This window comes from Hyperolius riggenbachi, chromosome 1 (assembly GCF_040937935.1).
Source record: "Hyperolius riggenbachi isolate aHypRig1 chromosome 1, aHypRig1.pri, whole genome shotgun sequence".
Classification (NCBI taxonomy): domain Eukaryota; kingdom Metazoa; phylum Chordata; class Amphibia; order Anura; family Hyperoliidae; genus Hyperolius; species Hyperolius riggenbachi.
The window spans coordinates 174,592,861-174,612,564 of record NC_090646.1 but is presented as its reverse complement, the minus strand read 5'-3'; the positions used below and the strand labels follow the sequence as shown (position 1 = coordinate 174,612,564).

Genomic DNA, 19,704 nt, shown 5'->3' with positions numbered 1-19,704 from the left:
TTGGGTTCTCTTTAAGTCCTGATCACTGCGGAGCCACAGTCCTCATACTTGTGTACCAGGTTTTATATCTGAGTGTCTGACATAACCCCTTTAGCTTCTGCTTATGACAGGGCTTCCTCACTTGCTCAGTTGCAACTTACCAGCAGTGCTGTAACCAAAATGTTTGGGAATGTAAAAGTCAATGATATTGTTTAATAAATGCTAAAGTGCCTCAAGTCCCAAATCCGTTCTTTATCCCATTACCAGCTAGGCTGTGTCAGAGGTGCCACCTGTTTGCTTTGCGGACTGCCGTCATACTTTTGTTTAACCAATACGTTTGTCTTTGCAGTACACCAAGCCAGCCTCTGACGTGAACATGCTGGGAGAGATGATGTTTGGCTCTGTTGCTATGAGTTACAAAGGCTCAACCCTTAAGATTCATTTAATCCGGTAGGTTTATGATAGGAAATGTGGTTTTTAGTTTGGCTACAACTTCAAGTGTTTTCCATGACAGATTTCCTCTTGTTTTGTGTTGTCAGTTTGTAGTGAGGTGGTGTTACATCAAAGAACCACAATATGTTGTGTGATAAGCAAGCTTTAAGCAGGTGCTCAGTGATCCTGGGTTAGCGTTTCTTATCTCTGGGTTCCATGGGTGGATCACCTGCTATTTATGTATCTCTTCCTGAAACGTGGATATCCGCAAGGGCCTGATAGCAGTACTGAGTCACTTATAAATATTGTGTGTTTCTATAATCACACAGGCATGACTCACTTTATCACAAATGCCATGTAGAAATCACTCTATAATGAGCTATTTTGTGACCAAGGATGAGCATGCTTAATGTATGTGTATTAAACGAAATGTTTGTTTTTCACCAGATGTCCCCCTCAGCTGATGATCAGTAAAGTCTTCTCTGCCAAAGTGGGCGGGTTCAGCGGTAGTACAACCACGTAAGTTTACTTTTCCTTAGCAATGACTAGTACGATCTAAAGGGGTGTCAGGATCTAAGTGAGATTACAAAGCAAGACTTATAACAAAAAAAGTGATACAACGTCAATCAAGTCTACAGAATTGTGATTTTTCTGTTACAAATGACATTTACATCTGCAGACATCTATGATTTATCAGACAAAGCAGATGATTCAAAATGTGCTTCCTTGCAACTATGACACATGTACTCAGATGCTCCTAATGACCACTATGCAGGTGCTCAGCTACCTTAGGCGTTATTTAATTTTTCTCCTATAATTATTAATTCATTTTGGCCAGGCTTGTGGGATCACTTAAAGTGAACCCGAGGTGAGGGTATATGGAGGCTGCCATATTCATTTCCTTTAAAGAACAAGCGACACCCATGCTAACCTAGAAATAAAAAACACATATATAAGTAGAAAAATACTACTTCTACTTGCATAACAGATGTATTGTGCTATCCACATAATGATTCCTGTGAATTTTATAAAGGAAAAACAGAAAATCCTTTTCTAGGCAGTGGCCATCTTGCCAAGCTAATGCTGGCATCATATCCTCCCTTCTCTTGCTCATTGTGTATTCATTAGCTGCCTTCCTCCCAGAGTCTTCAGACACTCCCACTGAGGTGTATACTAGGAACTGCTCTGTCTTATCCTCCAATCGCTGAGTCACCTCAGCCTTGCTTGTAAACACAAGTAATCAGAGGGTGTTTCTGATAAGCAGCTAGGGAGGGAAATAAATGGAAGAGGAGGAATATATTATAGATAAAAAGAACTCCCAGCATTCAACTCTTTGGCACTGTTTGGCACTAGAGCCAGTGCTCCTAAAGTATGTGATAACTACAAACCATAACAGCAGAAAAAGTTTTGCAAGTTTTGAATGCAGGATTAGCATCTTTATCCCTTAATACAATCAGACCAGTTGCTGTTGAAATTTGATTTTTATGGTGACAATATTGCTGTAAAGCAATACTAGTTGTCTGGCTATCCTGCTAATCCTCTGCCTTTAATATTTTAGCCATAGACCCTGAACAAGCATGCAGCAGATCAGATGTTTCAGACATTGTTAGCTCTGACAAGATTAGCTGCATGTTGTTTTCTGGTGTAATTCAGACACTACTGCAGCCAAATAAGATCAGCAGGCCTATCAGGCAACTGGTATTGTTTAAAAGGAACTAAATATGGCAGCCTCCATATCACTCTCACCTCGGGTTCACTTTAATCTTTGGCTCAGAGATCCCTGTAATTTACACACAGTGTATACTCAGCATGTCACCAATGCTTGTCTGTGTTTTTTTTTTTCCTCTCAATTTATTCTTTAACCGTTTACGGACGGAGGTAATTGAAATCTACGCCTTGTTTTGATCCTCTATCTGCCAGGGCTTAGGCCCGGTGCACACCAAAAACCGCTAGCAGATCCGCAAAATGCTAGATTTTGAAACGCTTTTTCTTTTCTGTAGCGTTTCAGCTAGTGTTTTGCGGTTTTGTGTAGTGGTTTTGGTGTAGTAGATTTCATATATTGTTACAGTAAAGCTGTTACTGAACAGCTTCTGTAACAAAAACGCTGGCAAAACCGCTCTGAACAGGCGTTTTTTTTCAGAGCGGTTTGCGTTTTTCCTATACTTAACATTGGAGGCAGAAACGCCTCCGCAATCCAAAATCTGCAGCAGCCCAGGAGTATGCGTTTCTGCAAAACTCCTCCCGCTCTGGTGTGCACCAGCCCATTGAAATACATTACCCAAGCGTATCCGCAGCTGCAAGCGGATTGCAAAACGCAGCCGAACCGCTCTGGTGTGCACTAGGTCTTAGATTTCACCTCACCGCCAACATTTGTTCTCACAGCTTTTCGTTGCTCCTGCCGATCACGTCGCTCTCTGCCCGCCACAGCTCACGCGCCCTGCCGTTTCTGTGACGGCAGAGCCCTGTGAGCTGGTCAGGAACCAATTTCATTGGCTCCTGACCCTGTCATCAATGTAGTCAACTCCCAATAGCTTACATTAATTACACGGTCAGGAGCCAATGAAAGTGGCTCCTGACCGGCTCACAGAGCTTTGCCGTCATAAGAGACGGCAGATTAGGTGGCCTGAGGTCCTGGGTGTGCGGTGTGGACAGCGTTGATGTGCGGCGATTGGTCGGTATACGCCGTTTTCTGGTACCAGCGGCCTCTGGTCCTTAAAGCTAATGGGAGCCGAAATTTAAATTAAAAAAGTCAGATACTCACCTAAGGAGAGGGAGGCTCTGCGTCCCATAGAGCATTCCCTCTCCTCTCCCGGTCCCCGCTGTTGCGCTGGCTCCCCTGTAGCGGTATTCGACCGTTTCGGTCAAATACAGCTGTTTCCCCGCCGAAGGGAGGCTTCGGAAATGCTTCGGGAGCCCGAGTGCTCCTGAAGACGGGCCGCTCTATGCTGCGCATGCGCGAGCACCCACTATGACACACTCGCGTGTGCGCAGTATGGAGCCGCCGGTCTTCGGGAGGACTTGGCTCCCGAAGATTTTCGAAGTCCCAGCGGCGAGGGATTTGATCGGGGGCGCCAGCGCAGCACGGAGGGCACCGGGAGAGGAGAGGAAAGGCTCATTAGGACCCTCTCCTTAGGTGAGCATCTGACTTTTTTTATTTAAATATGGATTCCAATTAGCTTTAAGGGGGCAGAGATCCCTGGTACTTAAATGGTTAATGAGGCACTGTAGTGACATATAGTAGAATGCAGTAAATTATTCAGGATACCTGCCTTTACGGTAATTTTCCTTGTTTCAGCATCAGAGTCCCTTCCTATAGCTATATATTGCTGTATATTGGTATGTAGCCCTACCTTTTCAGTTAAACTTAGCCTAGGCAGAATTCTCACCCCAGAGTATTCTGGGAAAACAGGTATATTCTGTGCTGGCTTTTGAACTCTCTCTAACCAAGCATTCCACAAAAACCACCTGATAGGACTGGAGATGGCATCAACTGTGATAAATTTAAAGGAAACCAGAGACCGAATAAAAAAAAAAAGTTTTATACATACCTGGGGCTTCCTCCAGCCCCATGTGCACGGATCATTCCCACGCCGCTGTCCTCTGCTGCCTGCAGCTCTAATATCGGGTCCCGTTAGTTCGTCCAGTCTGCAAAAGAGAAGTGCACCCTCTACGTATCTCTTCGGCCGCAGGAGAGATGAGTAGAGAGCGCACTTCATCTTGCGCAGACTGCCCGAGACTGCCAGAACTAACGGGACCCGATACCGGAGCTGCAGACAGCCGAGGACAGCGGCGTGGGAGGGATCCAAGCTCATGGGGCTGGAGGAAGCCCCAGGTATATATAAAACTTTTTTTTCATTAGGTCACTGGAACACTTTAAGAATGTAAACCTGGGTGAGAATTTTTTTACAATGGGCAACCACTAACTACTTTATAAATTAATTTTTGGGGGAAAAAAGCCATTTGTTAATTACGTGATTTTCACAATATCTTCTTTCATCTAATTTCTTCTTTTTATTCTGTTTTGTTCAGTCTTCAAGACAGCCTAGAAAACATCAGTCACGATGGCACCGTCCGACTAGGTGTCAGTCAGACCGGACAAGGCTTATGTCCAGCCGCGGCTAATTTAGGTATAATTTGTTTTTTATGTATTAACTGCATTCAAAATAATTTTCACAGTTACATGCGTTCAGCTCTTTTAAAGGACTAGTACACAAGTTTCTGGCCACTTAATTCCAAACCTCGGCCTCTGGGTGATTCAGCCCATGGCATCCCTGCCATTACAACTTTTAACGAGAACCTGAACTGAAAATTAAGTCAAAATAAACATAAACACATCATACTTACCTTCTGTGTAGTCTACTCATCAATCTCTTTCCCCTCTCCTGGATCCTATTTGTTCACTGTGATCGATGGAATTCTCTGTCCTCCGTTCTGAAAATGGCTATTACCCCATAACAGCTTCCTGGTCAGCACACTGTTAAACTGTTATATCGCTCGCTTGAGCCATAGGGAAACATGGACATTACCTTGCACATTCAGTTGTAACTGACAGCTGCTGATATATAACTGACATAAACTGTTATATTTCAGTTCTGACAAAATATTGTCAGAACTGGAAGGGATCACTGTAAGAAGAAAATGGTGAGCTTCTGAGAGGAACTGATGGCGAGGTTAGTATGTAACATTCATTTGCCGCTACGTCATGTGTTTATTTTAAAGAATTTTACTCCGTTCAGGTTCCCCTTAAGTGGGTTGCTTCTATAGTAAGATAACCTACCTACACAAGCAAGGCCCATGAGACTGTGTATGACAGATGGAGCATCAGGATCAGATGCTTAGAGATGCTATTTTCTGGCTACAATGCATATGTAACCACTTCAAGTTCCTTGTTTACCCCTTAAAGGACATTTGAAGTGAAAGGTATATGGAGACTGCCATATTTATTTTAAGCAATGTCAGTTGCCTGGCTACCCTGCTGATCCTCCGCCTGCTGATTCATTTAGCCACAGACCCTGAACAAGCATGCAGCAGATCAGGTGTTTCTAACAATATTGTCAGATCTGACAAGATTAGCTGCATGCTTGTTTCTGGTGTTAATCAGACACTTCTGCAGCCAAATAGACCAGTAGGGTTGCCAGGTAACTGGTATTGCTTAAAAGGAAATAAATATGGCAGCCTAGATGTCCCTCTCACTTCAGTTGTTCTTTAGTGTACCAGAGATGACAACTAAAGATTCAATACTTAACCAGGGCTTCCTCCAGCCCTATAAGCACGTCTGAGTCCCTCGCTGTCTTCCCGCGGTCTGCCATACAGCCATAATCAGCCCTGGTAACTGGCTCAGTAGCGACAGTTGGGGTCTTCACCACATGCGCAGTAGGTCCGCGCATGCGCAAAAGACCCTGACTGACGTGACTGAACCAGTTACGTTGCGTGCTTATGGAGCTGGAGGAAGCACCAGGGTAACTATCAGATCTTTAGTTGTTACTGTCTCTGGTTTCTTTTAGGGCTCAGCCACACTATAAACTATTTTCTGAGTGCTTGTGATTAATTGGCACTTTCTGAGTGCTTTTTAAAAATCGCTCCCATTCACTTTTGTAAAAATGTGATTTTTTACTGCAATTTTAATGAAAGAGAATGGGAGCAATTTTTTAAAAAGCGGTCAAAGCGCTAATCAATCATAAGCTCTCAGAAAAGCGCTTATAGTGTGGCTGAGACCTAAAGGTTCCTGACAATTTTTGACATACAGCAATACTTTTTATATCTTTTATCTATGCCATCAAAGAGATACCTATATTGTGTTTTGTTTTGTTTGTTCTAGACATTCTAAGCTTTCTTTGGGTAATTTTTTTCAAGGATTTGATTTCACAGGCAGTTTAAAGAAAATTGGACGGAAACACAAATTACACTTTGTTTTCCCATGTTTCCCCTTCCTAACTTTTACATGACAAGGGCTACAGTTTTAAAACGCCTCAAATCCATTACTTGACTCATCCCAGTTACATATATGCTATATTTCATCACTAGTTAGGCATGTAGGGTACCATTATCAGCAGCCTGTGCATCTGTAGCGATTGCATGCGATCAATAGGGCACACAGTTAGGGCTCGTTTCCACTATTGCGGTGCAGAATCGCCTGGATTCCACCGCTGATGAAACAGCATGCGGATGCGAATATTTTTGGGGTTTTTCCAGTGAATTCGCATGCGAATTAGCATAGGTGAGGGTATATGCGAATTTAACCATGTCACTGCCTGTTTAAAGTTACATTGGTACCTATGCGATTTCGCATGAAAAAATTCGCATACCATAGCCGCAGGCGAATTCCCTATTAAATACATTAGCGACGATTCGCATGCATTCCACTCGCAGGCGAATTCTGTGGCTCTTTTGTGCGTTTTTTCACCGCTGAAAAAAACACACCTCAACAACGCTACAGTGGAAGCAGGCCCATCCACTTGCATTACATGTGCGACTCTGCATGCGTTGGACGCATGCAGATTCGCGATAGTGGAAATGAGCCCTTAGGGGACCCCAGTGTCGTATAGATGCATTGCTACGAAACGTTTCAATGCATCTATGCAGTGTTGGGTACCCGAGTTGCCACCATAGTAACCGCATCTGATCGCTATGGGCAGCAGCCATTACAGGTGTCCACGAATCGTGGTAAAATTGATCCAGAGTCGGCCTTGTGATGGAGTAACGTGGGCGCATGTGTGACGTCACACCAGCGCCCACATGTAAGCCGATAACCACGTGGGGTGCGTGTGTGGATGGAGGACTGAGCCAGCGGCGCACATGAACAGGTAATGTAGACTGCACTGGGAACCGGGAGGACAGCGGGGGTTTCTTTGCAGTACATGCTTGTCCTGATATCGCTTGCTGTTACTGCTGCACATCCGATCGACCGCGCCCGACATCTTTCAGCATATCCGATCAACATGCTCGGCCCAAAATTTCCTGCGTCGGCGATTGGGCATGCACTTGGCTGCACTGATTTTCACTCGATTCGATAACAATTATTGAATCGGATGGTCAATCGGCCACCAGGTCTGTAAGAGGCACCTGTACAATTGGGAGCTATGCATATCCCTCTCCGTTCAGGTGTCCTTTAAACTTTGTATTTTAGTCTGCTTGTACAAAGCTATTTGAAGTACATCTACCTGGTAATCTCCTATAACTCCTGTTTTCTTTAATGTGGGAAAACTAAATGTCTGACTGTCCTGTATGTGTGTGAGGGATTAGTGTGTGTGTCTGTTTATGTGTGAGGGATCAGTGTGTGTGTCTGTTTGTGTGAGGGATCAATGTGACACTTTTGTGGTTGCCACTGTCTCCATTCTGTCATTGTCTACTTAGGTGTGCTCTCTGTGCCAATGCCATTGCATGTCTTGTCCTATTTCCATTTCATGTATTGTTTTCATTTTTGTTTCTGTGGCATTTTGTTTGTTTTTCTTCCTTGTTTTTCAATGTTTGCTTCCACTCCCTGTTCTAGGTATCTTACAGATGTGTGGCAGTAAGTTGCTGCCTTCCATGTTTGAAGCACGTCCACTCCAGCTCATACGGAGTGCCTCTTTCTTTGCAGGTTTGTGTGGAATGCTGAGCGATAGGAAAGCCACACAAAAAACCTGTGTGATCTCAATCTTGTAAAACCATATTTCCCTTCACAATTACTCGGGGTCCCTGCACTAGCATCCATTTCTGAATCCTTGCTTTTTTTTTTAGCTTCCCAGAATGTCACTTTGCAATTGTGTAGTCCTTTTTTTTTTTTTTTTTTTTTTTTTTTGGGTCAGTTCATGCAAAAAGTTACATGTCCTGTGGATGGACCTTGGTGGGTCACTCCAGCTTGGCGTTTGGTTCCTCCCACACACCATAGTGCCTCAATCTTGCTGCATTCTCTATAATGTAATCTTGCTAAATCCCACAGGAGGAGTGATGAGCTCTGAAGAGCAAGAGATTAAATATTTCCCAATTGTAACTTGTTTTGGGTGAACTGGCCATGTTTCCATTAATTGGTCATTGCCTTTAATGTGCCTCCCTGTGTAAGCCCAATTCAACCTTCTGTAATTTTTGGACTGGATATAATGCAGTATATTCTGAAAATACTTAAGTGTATTTCTAGTTATTTTCTGTGAAAAACATATAGGGCTGGTGCTTGGTTAATGTATCTCAATTGGGTGGTCCACACCAGAGCGGGAGGCGTTTTGCTGAAACTCATACGCCCGGGGTGAGGCATTTTTTGGATTGCAGAGGTGTTTCTGCCTCCAATGTAAAGTATAGGAAAAACGCAAACCGCTCTGAAAAACGGCAGTTCAGAGCGGTTTTTCAGGCATTTTTGTTACAGAAGCTGTTCAGTAACAGCTTTACTGCAACAATATATGAAGTATGGTACACTGAAATCCGCAGCCGCAATCCGCAAAACTCCTCATAAAAATAAAAAAAAGCGGTTCAAAATCTGCTAGCATTTTGCGGATCTGCTAGCGGGTTTTGGTGTGCACCAGGCCAGATAAACAAGTAGTGTTTTCTAATCCACAAAATACAGAAAGTGTCAATTTATATTGTTTTCCCCTATTCCCTGTCTTCTGTTTACTAGTAATTGTCTGCGGGCCCTTGTAATTCTGAAAGGATTTATGGTTTTACACATTGGCTTTTATGATTACAAAGTAAAGACCTTTTTACTAAATCTTGACAGAAGTGCTGCATGCAATCTAGAGTTATTGATTTTAGATTCAAATGAACTAACAGATTTAAAGTGGACCTGTCAGTGGTAACTTTTATCTACAACAATGGATTGCCGTTCTTGATAGCAGCGTACCATATCTACTGATTAAAGTTACACTGGGGATGAAAAGAATGTTAGGATTTGGTTTTTTGAGGTTTTTTTTGTGCAAAATAATCTCCAGCAATATGTTAAGGTAGCCAACTAGCCATACATGATTCAACCAACACATTTGATTTTGCTTTTATTTTCATTTTTTTTTTTCCCACAAAAAAAGGATTTTGTGCTGTTTTTAATTAACAGTTTTTAGAATAGAACATTTTGAATAGTTTATGGTGGTGGATCAACTATGGTATGGTGCAGGGCTCACCTGTACATAGTATCTCCTAATAAAAGTACACTTTATTTAACACAGGATTTCCCCTATGACCCCCTTGCTGTGTCCTGAAGAAAAGTATTTTTCAGCATTCTTGGCAGGTCGGGATTTCCAACCTTTAAGCAAGTGGCAGGGTATAGCTGCACAGGGCCACCACTGATGCAGAGTAACACATCACTAATGTTTCAGCCTGTTATCCAGCAGCCTTTAAAGGAATACTGTAGGGGGGAAATTAGTTGAACTTACCCAGGGCTTCTAATGGTTCCCCGCAGACATCATGCACCCGCGCAGCCAGTCACCGATGCTCCGGTTCCTGCTGCCAGTTCAATTCCGGAATTTCAGACTTTGAAGTCTGAAAACCACTGCGCCTGCGTTACCGTGTCCTCGCTCCCGCTGATGTCACCAGGAGCATACTGCACAGGCGCAGTATGGTCTGTGCCTGCACAGTGCGCTGCTGGTGACAACAGCGGGAGCGAGGACACGGCAATGCAGGCGCAGTGGTTTTTAGACTTTAAAGTCTGACATCTCAGAAGTGAACCGAAGGTGGGGCCGGAGCATCGGTGAGTGGCTGCGCGGGCACCGGGCGTCTGTGGGGGGGGGGGGGGGGGGGGGATTGGGCCATTAGAAGTACCGGGTAAGTTCAACTCATTTTCCCCTGATAACCCCCCCCCCCACCCTTGCACTATTCCTTTAATGTTTCCAGTATGGCATATAAAGGGATAAGCGACAGGTGAGAAAAGGGATTGCCTGAATTTTATGAAAAATAATCTTTTAAGCAGAATCTGTCATAGAACTGCACCTAGTTGCACCTTATGCGGCCATTACCATGTCATGTACCTTACAGGTCAAATATGATAAAGCCTTCTCTGCTTCTCTTCACTGCATATTATGTCAGCCTCCTGCTGTTATGTAGAAAGTTCTCTTTAACCAGTGATATAGTTTATGGTAGTTTAAGTCGCAAAATTCTGCTAGTTAAAACAAAAATGAGGGGGTTTGGGGGAAGGGAGAAATATATGGAGTTTTTTAGTTTTAAACCAGAACTAGGAATCATCAATGAGATGCAACTACTTCAGTTTATGCAGAATTATGTAAATTTGTATGCAAATATATGCAGCTAGAAAATGTACCACTCTAGTCCCACCTGGTTTTAATTGATCCAGTTTCAAGCTGAATATATTTGTATAGAAATTTTCATACACTTGCATAAACTCTGAATTATTTTTATATCATTGATAATCCCTAAGCAGAACTGATAAGACCCATTTTATATATTATCACCGGGCACAGTTGTATAGAATTTTAGCTCTTCACAGATGGGTCTGCTTTAAATCACCTGTGAGTCATTTGACATTCAAAGCTGGCTTTCTGGGAGCTTGGCTCAGAAGATCACCCCAGATGACTTGTTTTGTAAAATGCACTGCACTTGGCTCACCACTTCACCTGCAATTGACACGTGTTTGTCTGCTGTGCTACTCATTACATCATTGTTATGCTATTACTTCATTGCTGTAATTGTTCATTGAGAGGGTTAACCACTCTCTGCTACAATTCTCTCTTGTGGCATTAGAAGGACCCCAAGTAACTGTTGCATTCCACAGATGTATTATTTGCCCTACAGCCTCATACTCACTGAGGCATGACTGTCACCCGGCAGGGACCGGTTCTCAATATTTCGGGCCACTGTGCAGTGCCGATGCTGTACCGATGTACTAGCCTACAGGTTATCAACATGCCATACGTTGCTATAGAGGGAAAGGGATGGAGGGACAACTAGCAGCACTCAAGGGAGAAGTTTACCATGGGAGGGGGAGTGTGGAGAACAATACAATGATTGACTTATCTGCAACAGAAATAACTAAAGATCCGACATGCCAAATCTTTAGACGTTGGGCGGCCGATGTACACACGCTGGATTCTTTCAAGATTCTCGGCCTAGGTGGTCATTCGCCACCTAGCTTACGATTGTTGCACTAAGATCACGTGGAAGATAAAATGCACGTTTTCCCCCTACCTTGCATGCAGTGTGGTGGAGGGTCTGTTATGCGTGATTGCTTCATGGTGACTTGTTTGGGATACACCACAGACTGACTGATTATGCACATTCATAAATTGTCTAGACATAGGCTAAATGCTAAAATATAACTTTTACCAGGTGGTTTACCTTCCCTGCCTAATAAAAGCACTTCCTATCAAGTCATCGCTAGAAGAGTGTTCACTTGGTGCCGAATTCAGATTGGCACAAGAAGTGCTGGTCAAACACCTATCATGTGCATTAATTGATGGCAACTTATTAACCAATAAGCATTCAGCACCTTTTAGTAGGCAGAGTAGTGAAAGCCGACATATGATTGGTTGTTCAAAGTCACTCAGTATTGAGTTAATAGTTGGAAAGTGTACATGAAGCCAATTTTGGTAGGGCTGCATTTTTGTCAGCCTTTTTTCTGTAACCCCAACGGTATACAAGCCTCTCCAACAGGTTACCCTAGTTAGTGGGAAATCTGACTGGGTTGGTCCCTCCAGACCTTCCCCCAACCCATCTCCCCCACATGTGATGTTTTCCTACCCCTGCATTGATGCAGAGGCTGTGAAAGATGTAACAGGAATGGCCATAGCTAGACCTTTATTTATGATAGTACAGATGATTTTAGGAACCTGTTGGGCCGCAGTAGAGCACATCTTGTCTGTGTGTTCCTAATATGCAGCATTAGGCCTCATCCACCTTTACACGCTTCTGTGGCATTTAAGCAATGTGCATTGTGTGCAGTGCGTAAGGGCATCAGAGTGCATAGAGTGCATTGTCTGATCTTCCCACTTATGGGTTGTACAGCAGTTTATTGCTGCATACATTTTTGTCTGCAATGTAGTGCTGACGCGTTCAGTGAACAGCACTGAATAAATGCTGACGCATTCTATTGGACATCAGGGATTGGGGCTCTGTTAACCATGTGTTATGTGAAAATGATGAACAGAGACAGGAGATTACTATAAGGTGCTGAGGAGTTGGAGCCACAGATGTAAAGAATTGAGCACTGCATGCTGGAGACCTTTGGCTCAGCTTAGTTTGGGTTAATTTGGGCAGTGGTCAGGTTCACTTTCACCATCCTCAAATTATCAGCGGTAGGACAGAAACTGGCAAGGAATGCTGCAGAGCCTGCTGGGAAGGTGATATCAATGGTAAAAACTGTATTTTAGATGGCATTGTCCTCGCACCGTGAAATCACAAAGTGGCTTTAATGTGCATCTACTGCAGATTCTTGCATTAACATTGAACTTTGTTCTCTCTGCAGCTCACAGCACACCAGTGGATATGCCCAGCAGAGGGCAGAATGAGGACAAGGACAGCGGCATTGCACGATCAGGTACCTGTGTTGAATGTTCAGGTGTTTTTGTTTTAGTTTCCTTGATTTGATTTCTGCTGTGTAATTCCTATGCTAAAGGTGAGCACACACACCATACAATTTCCATGCAATCTGGCTGTACAATTAATCAACAAGTGCTGTTATACTACATGCATGTTGGTAGATAGTATAAAAATTGTACAGTCAGATTGAATGAAAATTGTATGGTGTGTGGCCACCTTTATGCTAGATACACACCCTACAATTTTCTGTCAGATTTACCTGCCAGATTGATTAGTTCCAACATGTCCGATCTGAATATCAATACATTTTTCAATGTTTTTTTTAATTTTGTTTCTCTTTTTTTTTTTTAAATCAATTTTCGTTCAGTTCTATGAAAAGTGATAAAAACCTATCGAAAAATCAATCAAAATTCAGATCGGACATGTTGAAAATAATCGATCTGGCAGGTAAATCTGCCAGGAAATTGTATGGTGTGTACCTAGCATTAGAATTCAGTTACTGTCTCTTTTATAACAGCACAGGGTTGCTAACCACGGCAGTATGTTTCAGTAACTCTTATGTAATTGGCAGTGAGTCAGCAACGGCTGTTCTTGCTTTGCCAGTGGAAATCCTGTAAAACAATCTTACAACATAAAGCTACAGTCATAAAGAAAAAACGCCTCAGCCCTTTTTTTTTTTCAGTAAATGTAGCAGGATCTGTTAATTTACAGCAGTGGTAAAGTGCCTCCAGTCATGCAGCTACTGCTGGGCTTTTATGTCTAAAAACTTGAAAACATCACAAAACATTCTGTAAACAGAAGAGCAGTATAGTGTAGTTCTACAGGAAAAAGTTGATTTTTTTTCCAATTTTGTTTGTTTATTGGAATATTATTGTCTTGTCTTCCAGCATCTCTAAGCAGTCTCCTGATAACCCCACTTCCATCACCAAGTTCCTCATTTTCAAGTAACTATGCCAGCAGCTACCAGCGGCGATGGCTGAGGAGCCAAACCACAAGCTTAGAAAATGGTGTGGTCCCTCGGTGGTAAGTTATGCTGTCATGTGCATCTGGCTCTTCTGCATTTCCTCTCATTACTGCCCATTACAGATGGCCAGTGGCAGGGCAGATTCTAGGCTAAATTGCATCCAGGGTGAGGGTGTAAATATCGCACCCCCCACCCCACCCTTAGGTGCCTTAAGTATAGCCAGGTATCTGTACCCACAGTATAGGTTAGCCAGGTATAGGTCCCCCCCCCCCCCCCAGTATAGGTAGTGAGGCATAGGTGCTCCCAGTATAAGTAGCCAGGCATAGGTGCTCCCAGTATAGGTAGCCAGAAATAGGTGAACCCAGTATACGGTGGGTTGTAAAAGTATTCGGCCCCCTTGAAGTTTTCCACATTTTGTCATATTAGTGCCACAAACCTGAATTCATTTTATTGGAATTCCACATGAAAGACCAACACAAAGTGGTGTACACATGAGAAGTGGAACGAAAATCATACATGATTCCAAACATTTTTTACAAGTAAATAACTGCAAAGTGGTGTGTGCATAATTATTCGGCCCCCTTTTGATCTGAGTGCAGTCAGTTGCCTATAGACACTGCCTGATGAGTGCTAATGACTCAATAGAGTGTAACTGTGTGTAATCTAATGTCAGTACAAATACAGCTGCTCTGTGAGGGCCTCAGAGGTTGTCTAAGAGAATATTGGGAGCAAAGAACACACAAGACAGGTCAGGGATCAAGTTATTGAGAAATTTAAAGCAGGCTTAGGCTACAAAAAGATTTCCAAAGCCTTGAACATCCCACGGAGCACTGTTCAAGCGATCATTCAGAAATGGAAGGAGTATGGCACAACTGTGAACCTACCAAGACAAGGCCATCCACCTAAACTCACAGGCCGAACAAGGAGAGCGCTGATCAGAAATGCAGTCAAGAGGCCCATGGTGACTCTGAACGAGCTGCATAGATCTACAGCTCAGGTGGGAGACTCTGTCCATAGGACAACTATTAGTCATGCACTGTACAAAGTTGGCCTTTATGGAAGAGTGGCATTGTTAACAGAAAGCATAAGAAGACCCATTTGCAGTTTGCCACAAGCCATGTGGGGGACACAGCAACCATGTGGAAGAATGTGCTCTGGTCAGATGAGACCAAAATGGAACTTTTTGGCCAAAATGCAAAACGCTATGTGTGGCAGAAAACTAACACTGCACATCACTGAACACACCATCCCCACTGTCAAATATGGTGGTGGCAGCATCATGCTCGGGGGGGGGGGGGGGGGGGGTGCATCTCTTCAGCAGGGACAGGGAAGCTGGTCAGAGGTGATGGGAAGATGGATGGAGCCAAATACAGGGCAAACTTGGAAGAAAACCTCTTGGAGACTGCAAAAGACTTGAGACTGGGGCGGAGGTTCACCTTCCAGCAGGACAATGACCCTAACCATAAAGCCAGGGCAACAATGGAATGGTTTAAAACAAAACATATCTATGTGTTAGAATGGCCCAGTCAAAGTCCAGATCTCAATCCAATCGAGAATCTGTGGCAAGATCTGAAAACTGCTGTTCACAAACGCTGTCCATCTAATCTGACTGAGCTGGAGCTGTTTTGCAAAGAAGAATGGGCAAGGATTTTAGTCTCTAGATGTGCAAAGCTGGTAGAGACATACCCTAAAAGACTGGCAGCTGTAATTGCAGCAAAAGGTGATTCTACAAAGTATTGACTCAGGGGGCCGAATAATTACGCACACCCCACTTTGCATTTATTGATTTGTAACAAAATGTTTGGAATCCTGTATGAGTTTTGTTCCACTTCTCATGTGTACATCACTTTGTATTGGTCTTTCACGTGGAATTCCAATAAAATTGATGCATGTTTGTGGCAGTAATGTGACAATATGTGGAAAACTTCAAGGGGGCTGAATACTTTTGCAACCCACTGTAGGTAGCCAGGCATAGGTGCTACCAGTGTAGGAAAAAAGGCATAGGCGCAGCAGCGGGGGAAAGCAGGCATAGCGCTTAACTCACCTTCAGAGATTCACCCTGCCTGCAATTCCTCCCAGGTGTCCGTTGCAAGGTTGGTAAAAGCGCCTCCTGTTATGACATGTGGTTACGTTATCACAGGGGGCACGGTTATCAACGTGACGGACACCTGGGAGGAAGAAGATAGACTGCGGTGGATCCGAGAAGGCGAGTTAAGCTCTGTGCCCGCTCTCCCCTGCTGCTGCGTCCCCACTCTGCCGCAGCTCCCCGGACGGTCACCGGGTCCACCCGATCCTAGAAACAGCATGCCAATTTGTATGCAGCTTGATACTGGGACCATCAAGTGCAACTACTTCCTATTTCAATGAGTCCAGTTCCAAGTCGCCCACAGTTTGCTTCACATTTTCATGACAATCAGAAAAATGAGCATATCATTGGCTATCTATATTACATATGCTTAAAAACAAGAAGAGAATCGAGAGCCCAATATGGTGCAGTATTGTCAGGTAAAATAAAGAGTTCAATACAATTTTATGTGTACTCACAAACACGGGTTACCCATAGGCAACCACTTTAAATGCAGGTGGGGAGCATTAGGACCTGACCCCACTTAGGTTAAGAAGTCGCTCTCTGTAGATAGATGGGGATGCACCCCTCCACCCAGGATGGACTAGAAGATCAGCAAAAGCTCGGTATACAGAGGCGCCAGAGTAGAGTAAAACATTTTAAAAAACGTTTAAAAGCAGAGGGAGATGTTAGGGTGGACTTACCTCCCTCTTACAAAAAAGAAAACTCACTCAAGTCTCGATAAAACAGAATTGACAAATTTATTCAACTCCACAAATGCAACGCGTTTCGCGGGCGTGACCCCGCTTCCTTAGGCTAAAATTGGAGCACAACTCAGTGGGTCAAGCAATAGGTTTGAGCGCCTGTCAATTCTGTTTTATCGAGACTTGAGTTAGTTTTCTTTTTTGTAAGAGGGAGGTAAGTCTACCCTAACATCCCCCTCTGCTTTTAAACTGTTTTTAAAACGTTTTACTCTACTCTGGCGCCTCTGTATACCGAGCTTTTGCTATATTACATATGTACTTTATTATCTCATTTGGCAAAGTTACTTTAGTTGACTACACAAAACTCGAACAAACCACTTTATTTGCTGATTGGGTATTTTACAGAACTGAAAATAAGTGAAATGAAAGTAACACTTTTACGGCTTTTTGCATCTAAGAGCTTTACTCGCTACTCGTTCTGTGACTACATTGTTTTTTTGTTTTTGTTTTTTTGCATGTAGGAAGTATGAAAACAAAATTGGGATATTATTATGCTTACATAAATAGGAATTCTATTCTTAGAAATCTAAAGACCTTGAAATGTATGATCCAGTCTTGAGTTATTTTTGAGTCTGTTTTATTCTGTTTTTACATTCTTGCTAAAAATTGGTAGCTCATTATCTGACGTTTGTCTGCAGGTCAACAGAGGAGAGCTTCAGTATGGCAGATGAGAGCTACACATCAAATCCTGCAACCGTTGGTCGAAAGAAGATTGCTGTCAGCATCATATTTTCCTTGCGTGAAGAGGAAGAAGCACAGAAGAATTTCCAGGACTTCTTCTTCTCCCACTTTCCGTTGTTTGAGTCACACATGAACAAACTAAAGTCTGCTATAGAAAAGGTATATTGAAGGCCTACCTCTGCCAGATATCTACTGCTCCAACATATTGAATTTTGATTGATTTTGACCTGAAATCGATCAGACAGGATGGAAAATTTCCATAATTTGGGAGTGGGGCAGGTGCAGTGATCGATTTGGAGGAAGCTCAAGGGAAGTATAAATACACCAATATTAAATATCTCAGGTACATTTTAAACTGGCCATACACAAACAGATTTCCAACCAATGTTCCAAAATAATCAAATTCTTTCTGAAAAGAATTGATTTCTGCCACACACAGCACATCAGTTTCCAGCAGGTAATCTATTGAAAATTGATCAAACTGCAGCAGTGCACTGTTCAACGCTAGGCAAAGTTCTGGGCTATCTACCCATGCTCTTACCCCACCCCAATCAACCTACATGTTCTGTCCTGTCCGATCAATACTTTCAATCAATTTTTGGTGAAAATGTATCAAAATTTTGATAGATCGATTGAATCTGCAGGTATTCAAGTGGACACTTTATTTACCAAAAGGTTTAAAAAGAAAATTAATTTGACAGTGACTCTACAGCTAACAATCTACTATTGTACAGTATATGTTCTTGATGTATAGAGACTTTTTACAGATCTCTTAAAATACCTTTTGTATTTGTGGATTATTCCTTAGTCTATGGCGACCAGCAGGGATACTCAAAAAAACTTATTCGGATTTCATCCTGCTAATTAAATCACCTGTGCGGTTGGACGAGGGGGTGTTACTCTTACCCATCAATACCACATAAATTAGAGCCCAACATCCAATCATCCAATCACTGTCTCCAGGGGGCTGAAAAACAACCAACACTACAAGAAAAGATGCCCAATCTAGAGACATATAATATAATAGTAAATACTCATCACATTCCATATAGAGTGAAAATAATACATTTTTCTTACCCATGAGACGTCTTATTTGATCCGTCCCACGGCACCGCCTCTCATGATGCGTTCCAAGCCGCCGGTCACGTGATTACAAACATTTCTTCCTTCCAGGTTGAAGGAGGAAGTGTTTGTAGTCACATGACGTGCTTGGAACGTATCATGGGAGGCGGCGTGGAATGGATCAAAGAAGATGTTTGATGGGTAAGATTAACCCCTCCTCGCCCACCCGCACAGGTGCTTTAATTACCTGAATGAAATCTGAATAAAACCTATTCTGATTTCATCCGGTGCGCCTCACTAGCAACTAGTCCCCCCCCCTTTTTTTTTTTTTTTTAATATAGTAGTGGTCAGATTGTTAAATACATATGTGATTCCTGCACAACCTTTTTAGGTAAAATGACTGTTTTCATGTGTATTTTGTTTAATATTGCAGGCTATGATCTCATGCAGGAAGATAACTGAATCCAGTCAGCGTGTGCAAGTCTATCTTGGTCAGATAATGGATGCCCTGAGGCACTTTAGGTAGACACCTGATTTCACTGGTTTAATATTTGAAACATTTTACATACTGTATTTAAATATCACCCATTAAACCAGTAGTCCAGCCAAAACTATTGCATGGACTTGGGGTGGATTAGGATCAGTTAGGTTTGGATTGCTGTTTCTGTTGAAGAGATTCCTTTACTTCCTGTTACTGAAGGCAATGCACAACAGAAAGTGAATGAATCACTCCAATGCTATTTTTTTTTAGCAAGAGATTCAGTCTTTCTCTTAGACAGAAAAAGAGGAGGGATCTGCCAGCCATGACTCTTAAAAATAAGCCCACATGTTCTGTAAATTACTTTGTTGGGGTTAAAATTGCTTTTACGCATCAAACCGGATACTCCCTGCATTTAAAGCCGCTCTAAACTATTCATTTCAAATTGTATAAGAGTCATTGGCCTCAATTCACTAAGCAGTTTAGACTAGTCTACAGATGGTTTTTAGTCTACTGATGGTTTGGTGTAATGTTTTAGACCTGGTCTAACATTCAGTAATTACACAATTCACAAAGGCAAACCAGGAGTAACCACGCCCACTTTTTCTGACAGAGATTAGACCAGCTGATTTCTGTAGGTAAAGGAATTCTGTAAGGTATTTTAGATGTGAGGATGGAACCTTTTGAATTAATTATGCAGGAGTTGAATTGTATGCAGAGGAGAGCTCATCAAAGGAGAAGGATGTCAGTCATAGCTACTCGTTTGTGAATTGCATCTTTTGATCATTTCCCCTGCTTTACCCACCAAATTACCAAATGGTTTAGACCA

General features: G+C 42.7%; 1 protein-coding gene across 5 annotated transcripts in view; it reads left to right on the top strand.

The window, feature by feature from the left end:
• Positions 1-19,704, top strand: part of FNIP2 (folliculin interacting protein 2) — a 128,335-nt gene that overhangs the window by 89,722 nt on the left and 18,909 nt on the right. For 4 of the 5 annotated variants that reach the window (XM_068278860.1, XM_068278858.1, XM_068278856.1 and 1 more), the window contains exons 4-11: positions 329-429; positions 859-930; positions 4,441-4,538; positions 7,901-7,990; positions 12,788-12,859; positions 13,749-13,884; positions 17,293-17,494; positions 18,831-18,919. In XM_068278860.1, coding sequence (XP_068134961.1) covers positions 329-429; positions 859-930; positions 4,441-4,538; positions 7,901-7,990; positions 12,788-12,859; positions 13,749-13,884; positions 17,293-17,494; positions 18,831-18,919 — 860 coding nt within the window. The remainder of the gene's footprint in view (positions 1-328; positions 430-858; positions 931-4,440; positions 4,539-7,900; positions 7,991-12,787; positions 12,860-13,748; positions 13,885-17,292; positions 17,495-18,830; positions 18,920-19,704) is intronic. The other variant, XM_068278857.1, reaches the window with a different exon arrangement.